This window comes from Arachis hypogaea, chromosome 4 (assembly GCF_003086295.3).
Source record: "Arachis hypogaea cultivar Tifrunner chromosome 4, arahy.Tifrunner.gnm2.J5K5, whole genome shotgun sequence".
NCBI lineage: Eukaryota > Viridiplantae > Streptophyta > Magnoliopsida > Fabales > Fabaceae > Arachis > Arachis hypogaea.
Genome location: NC_092039.1, coordinates 2,222,526 through 2,228,933, shown reverse-complemented (window position 1 = coordinate 2,228,933; position 6,408 = coordinate 2,222,526). Strand labels below are relative to the sequence as shown.

The window sequence follows — 6,408 nt, the reverse complement described above, 5'->3', positions numbered from 1 at the left end:
TATTTATCCTCATCAACCCTTCAATAAAATCGCACTGTGATAGTTAACTCTTCCAGCGATTAAGTTACCATGGCCGTTGAGATATGTAGTTTCTAACTTTTTTTGCAGTTTTATATTAGTAAACAAACATTGTTTGTTCAGATATGACTATTGATTGTTTTACACTTTACTTCGATTAAATCAATTTTGAGATTCAAATTTTGATTCGATAATTATATCAATATCGGTGATTTTGACCATTTTAGAACTTTTGTCGGATTGTGAAGGACACTGAGGAGTGAGAGGAAACATAGACGGTGTGACACAATTAGTTTTTGTTTCAGAATTGCATCAATTTAATTTTAATTTGTCTGTAAATTTTATTGGCTTGCAGCTAGGGATGGTAATACCACCTGAATCTGCGAGTATCTATTCCATTTTTATCCATTCGGAGCAGGTAATTACCCGGCCCGCACTGGAATGAGTTTTTAGCAGGGCAGATTCTTGTGAGGAGCGGAGCGGGGTCGGGTTTAGGTAATACCCGTCATGCATATATATAATATGTATTTTTTTTAGTGACTGCATATATATAATATGTATAATATATATAAAATAATTAGTAAATGATTAATAATATTGTATTATATTTAAATTTTTACTTTAATTTATGTTACGTATGTGATGATGGTTATATAAATTTTGAAATTTAATTTTATTTATTAGATTTTAATAATTATAGGGACGGATAGGAGAGGGGTGGGTACCCGCAGATATAGGTTAGGATTTAACGTTTTACTACTCGCGGATAGAAGTGGGACGGGTTCTATCCAAGTTGTTGTACGGCAGGACGGGATCGGATGAGCATAAACCCGCCCCATTGCCACCCCTACTTGCAACAAGGGTGGAACGCACAGAGGTCCGTGGGCCATTACACGGCCCGTGTGATGACCTTTTTATTTAAATAAAATAAATTAATTATTTACTCAAATAAATTGATTTGTAGATTTTTACTTTTTTAACATTTAAGGTGCGTTTATTTATAACAATAGGATAAGATAAAACACTAAAAATAAGACATAAAATATAGAGACACAAATTTTTGTATTCTTATATTCTATTTAGTAATAAACTAAAATAAATTATAAAATTTAATTTATTTTTATTTTTTTATTAAAAAATTTGAGACGGCATATATAATAATAAAACTTATAAAATAATGACATATACATATGTATTACCCTAAAATCTTTGGATACAATATAAAAATATCCATATTGTGGGTAACACCATTAAAATAGAGAATCGGAACGGATGAAGCTAAAGCACCATATATAATATAAATATATTTTAGCCAAAATCATGCTGCAAGCACGAGTAGATAAACAAAAAAAATAAAATAAAAAAATATTAATGATATATATACATAACAAAATTCAAAAATGCTTTTATAAATTTTTTATGCAAAGTTAATAATATCTAATATGACTTACTTACATTGTAAGAGTCTCCATAAACAATGATTGAACAATCATGAGCTTTGAGAACCTTTTTTATGTTTAAAAGGATAGTAGCGTAATATGCTAATACCTGCGCTGAATTTAAATATCCCCTAGTACTTGTATTTCTCGAAGTTTCTTTGTATGATTCATTTGAAAATGATTTTCCATAATACCTATGCTGTTGAGAATAATAGAGTAAACTATCATTTGTATCCACGAAAGTTGAAAATGCTGACATATCTATTCATAAAAAAAAGAAATTACCATTTGTACCCATAAAAAAATTGTTTTTACAGGTAAAATTATCCAAACCCTAAAAAATTAAACAAAATTCATAAATTACCCTTATCTTCACCACCACACCACCTCCTTCACCCAATCACCTTTCCAACCCTAACCCTCTTCACCCAGCCACCACCCCTCTTTCCCTTTCTAATCTCAAATTCCACCACCACCCTCTTCACCCTGCCACCACTTCTCTTTCCCTTTCTAACACACTCTCACCATTACTTCCCACTCAGTCTCCACCACTGCTTCAATGGCTCCTTGCCACACCCTCCTCTCTTTCATCCTCACAGTCACAACAACACTTGCTGTCGCTTCCCCAGAGAAGAAGAGCACCTTCACGGTGCAAGTCCACCATGAAGCCAAGCCCTCCATCTTCCCAACCCACAAGTACTGGTACGAATCCTCTCTCGCTTCTATTATCAACCATGCTACTGCAGCTGAAACCACCACCACCACTGCCATCCTTCACACTTACGACACTGTCTTTCACGGCTTCCCAGCAAAGCTCTCATCTTTAGAGGCCCAGAAGCTGGAATCCCTGTCCCACGTTGTCGTAGTGATCCCAGAGCAAGTCCGCCAACTCCACACTACCCGCTCGCTGCAGTTCTTGGGCTTCAAAACTGCCGACAGGGCCGGCCTCCTCAAGGAGACGGATTTCGGTTCAGATCTCGTTATTGGAGTCATTGACACCTGTCCTGATAGAGAAAGTTTCAACGACCGCGACCTCGGCGCTATTCCTCCCAACTGGAAGGGCAGCGACAATGGTGGTTCTACGACGCAGAAAGAGGTGAAGAGGGTTGGCTATGGCGGCGATAAGGTAGCGTGAAGAGGAGGGTCTCTGACGCGGTAGGCTCTGGTTTGAGGCCGATAGTGATGGTGGCAAGGAGAAGCTGGTGCGGTGCTCCTGGGCTGGCGGAGGTCCGCGACGTTGCTAGCAGAGAAGAGTGAACGATGATGAGGAGGGTGAGACGGTGGTTTGTGGTTGATGTTGGAAATGGGTGGCTGAGAACATTGAGAGAGAGATGAGGGAGGAAGGAGATGATAGTGTGGAGAGAAAGGTAATTTAGGAATTTTGTTTAATTTTTTAGGGTTTGAATAATTTTGCTTGTAAAAATAATTTTTTATGGGTATAAATGGTAATTTCTTTTTTATATGGGTAGATATGTCAACGTTTTTAACTTTCGTGGGTAAAACTGGTAGTTTACTCATAATAATAATACAACATTAAGTTAATCTCTTAGTTAATTAGTGTGTGATATAAATAACAATATAAAATGCATATAACAACATAAATAAATTAAACATAAAAATAGAGATAATATATATTTATTTCATCTATTTAGTCGTAGACAGAAACTTACACAACCCCGCGAGGATAATTATTTCGCTTCTAGAGCGCTCAGCCTTGTGTCAGAAAGAGATTGAGGGCTAAGAAAATGAGTGAAATCCTTTTTTGCATATTTACTTAGGTTATATTGGCCACAGAGTTAAGGGATGCATGCGATGTTATGCTTTGATGTAAAGCTAAGTGAAAAAACCAATCCAATCAAAAAGACTATCACTACCATTCTTCTAACTCGATCATCAATTTCCAACAAATTAAAGAACTACAGCTACTTGAAAGCAACTAATACCCCATGCACCTTTTTTAGGACGTTCTTACATTTTTCATGTTCTCTATGAAATAATTTTAAAAATTAAATAAAAAAAGAAAAAATTTTCACTATAGTTTAGTGAATGTCAAGCATGCGCTCCAAAGAATCACAATTAATTATTATCTCAATGTATATAAGAAGAGCACCGAAATGAAAAATGTTGTCTTTAAGAAATCCAGCTGTGACGATTCCGTCTTCTAAATAAATTTCAGTATTAAACCTAAAAAAAGGGTGCCTCCAATTTAGAACCACCCGATTCTTAAAATCTATCACATATCTTTGTTTAAAAGTAATATAATTTTTGGGTTTATAATTGAAATGGTCTAATCTTTGAGTGTAAGACATGTTAACAACATGATCATGATACTGTGTTTTAGTATTTTGTGAAATTATTCCTAGTCTAAAAAATTTAGATCCTAAAACACAAGTTGTTAACTAAAAAGATTATTAGAGAAAACCACTTTGATACTAATGCGTGCATTTTGAAGATTCTAATATCTTTTCTTTTTTCTTATGAAGTGAACGATGAAGAGTCTAAGAAAAAAGAAAGAAATGGTGCAAGAAGTGAACAGAAGTGACTGCAACTTATATAGAGGGGCTCTTTCTTTCTTTCTTTAATTTCTTTCTTTCTTTGTCTATCTTTTACATGAGTGAAAATTAAATAAAGAGGCTCTCAAGAAGGAAATAATACTAACCAGCTACTTAAACTCTTAAAGGTTAAATAGTTTTCTCTTCAAAATAAATGCTCCATGTACAAATAACAACTCTTAAATGGTCTTAAAGTTTCTTTTCCATGCTAAAACCACACCCCACCACCACAAATAGCAACTCTATTTTTGTATTTACTAGGGAATAACCCGTGCGATGTACGAAAAATGCTTAGCACAGTAAAAAAATATATTAATTGCACGAAAAATGTTCAGTATGAAAATAAAAAAATGTATTATATATACATTTAACATAATGCCAACCATTAATCAAGTTAAATTAACATACGTAGATTTTTTTCGTTAAATGAAAAATTAAAATTATCCCTTATGTATTAATTACTAATAGTAAGAAATTTTTTTATGTCATATTACATAACAAAAAATAAATTTTCATGTCATTGTATAAAAAAAAAAAATAGGTTCAACAAAAAAGTATTATATGTCTAAAATTTTTCTACTAAATTTATACAATACATATTTTACAATGATTCAAGAAGCTTACTAAATTTTAGTTATTTCTAAAATCTTAATACTAAATTTACACAATTTTACTACTAAATTTTTCTGTTCATAGCATATTACAAATTTATACAATACATATTTTACAAAAAAAAAAACTAAAGTATTATATATTTAAAATCTTATTATTTAATAAATCTAACAAAATTAAATAGTCTCTTTTTTCTTTGACAACCTCTTCTATAATTCAATGAGTCTGAAAAGAAAAATTTATAAGTCAAGTTGAACGTAATCAACTATTTAGTTTTAATTATGTATTATAACAAATATTATATTTTATTTTGTTAACTAAATGTTATATATACAAAAAAATTAATTTATTAAACATTATATACATTTTCTAAAGAATAACCCACGCTACGTTTGGAATGTCTAATACATAATGCTACATTAATATAAATAAATAACACAATGAATTAAAAAATTTAAAAAAAAAAGTAAAAAGGATAGATAAAAAAAATACTACATAATTTATTTGCATTTTGAATAATTTTATGAGTTCAAAAATCATATATGTTTAACACCTATAGATAATATAAGAAAACAAAAAAAATTATATAAACAACAAACATTAAAAACACCAAAATTGATAAATTTTGAACGCTTATATTTTATTATTGAGAAAGTCTAGAGGGCCAGCAATTCTATTGAATTTTGGCCAGCATGTAACCAGCAGAAAAAGGTGAGCCATTGGATGAAATCTCATACCAATCTCACACCATCAAATCATCATTGATGGTTAGTTGATGGCTAACAATCACAAAAGTTGCTGTCCCCCTAACATTGCTCATTATTATTTTCAAAATGTTATAGATATTATATAATTACATGATATTAAATTTAATGCTAATTTATATAATTACATAAATTTTTATTTTTATGTGTTTTTAGTACATTATTCGTATAAAATACAGAAGATACTTAATATATCATGCTTAGTCTTATATCTATATAAACACTTAGAACATAGAAAGTATTTAAATTAGACATTCAAAATGCTTAGTCTTTCATCTATGCTTAGCTATCATGCTTAGTTTTACATCTATAAGAAGAAAAAATTATGTTGCTATTAAATATGTTAAATGGATAAGTTTTATATTAGTTAACCTGTCATGAGAAGCTTCAGTACCCTTATAAGTAGAATTTTTTTCAATTTCAATTAAATTTACGTGATAATTTTAAAAATATTTGGAACTAATTCATTATATATTAGTAGTTAAGGTAGTTAAAATTTTTTACTTAACAATTTTATGATATCTTAATTAAGAATAAGGTCAATCAATCTAATGAGACTAATTACCAAAGATTAAATTATTATTATAAGAGAGTATTAATTCATTATGTATCTCCACATAGCCTTCTATTATTAGAACACAATAAAATTTCTAAATTATCAACTATGTTGTACGATCCATAGCATAATTCTTCGAGCGAAAATAAGGATACTTGCATTATTATTGGTATTCATAAAAAATTTTGTAATTTATTATCCCTCTTGAATTATAGTGTATATATATTTTATCTCTTAATTTTAGTAACGATGTTATTCTCCCTTATTTAATAAGGGTCAACTTTTGCATAGTTTATAATAAGGATAATGTATGTTGATTTGATCTTAAAAGAATATATACAATTTAATTTGTTTTTTCTTTCTTTTAAAAATTCAATATTTTTGTCTTCTCATTTTATATTCTCTCACTTGATTATTTTCTGAAATCTTCTTGGTGGTCGAGAGTTCCTCACGGTGGCCCAACAAAT

General features: G+C 30.6%; 1 protein-coding gene across 1 annotated transcript; it reads left to right on the top strand.

Annotated features, from left to right (window-relative positions):
* Positions 1-2,016: 2,016 nt before the first annotated feature.
* On the top strand, positions 2,017-2,592 carry LOC140184517 (subtilisin-like protease SBT1.5). Its single transcript, XM_072236283.1, has one exon. It carries the CDS (start codon positions 2,017-2,019, stop codon positions 2,590-2,592), a length of 576 nt encoding a protein of 191 aa, XP_072092384.1.
* Positions 2,593-6,408: the final 3,816 nt, after the last annotated feature.

Excerpts from the sequence above, each read along its gene's own strand:
- LOC140184517 (XM_072236283.1), top strand. The coding sequence starts at position 2,017 with ATGGCTCCTTGCCACACCCTCCTCTCTTTCATCCTCACAGTCACAACA.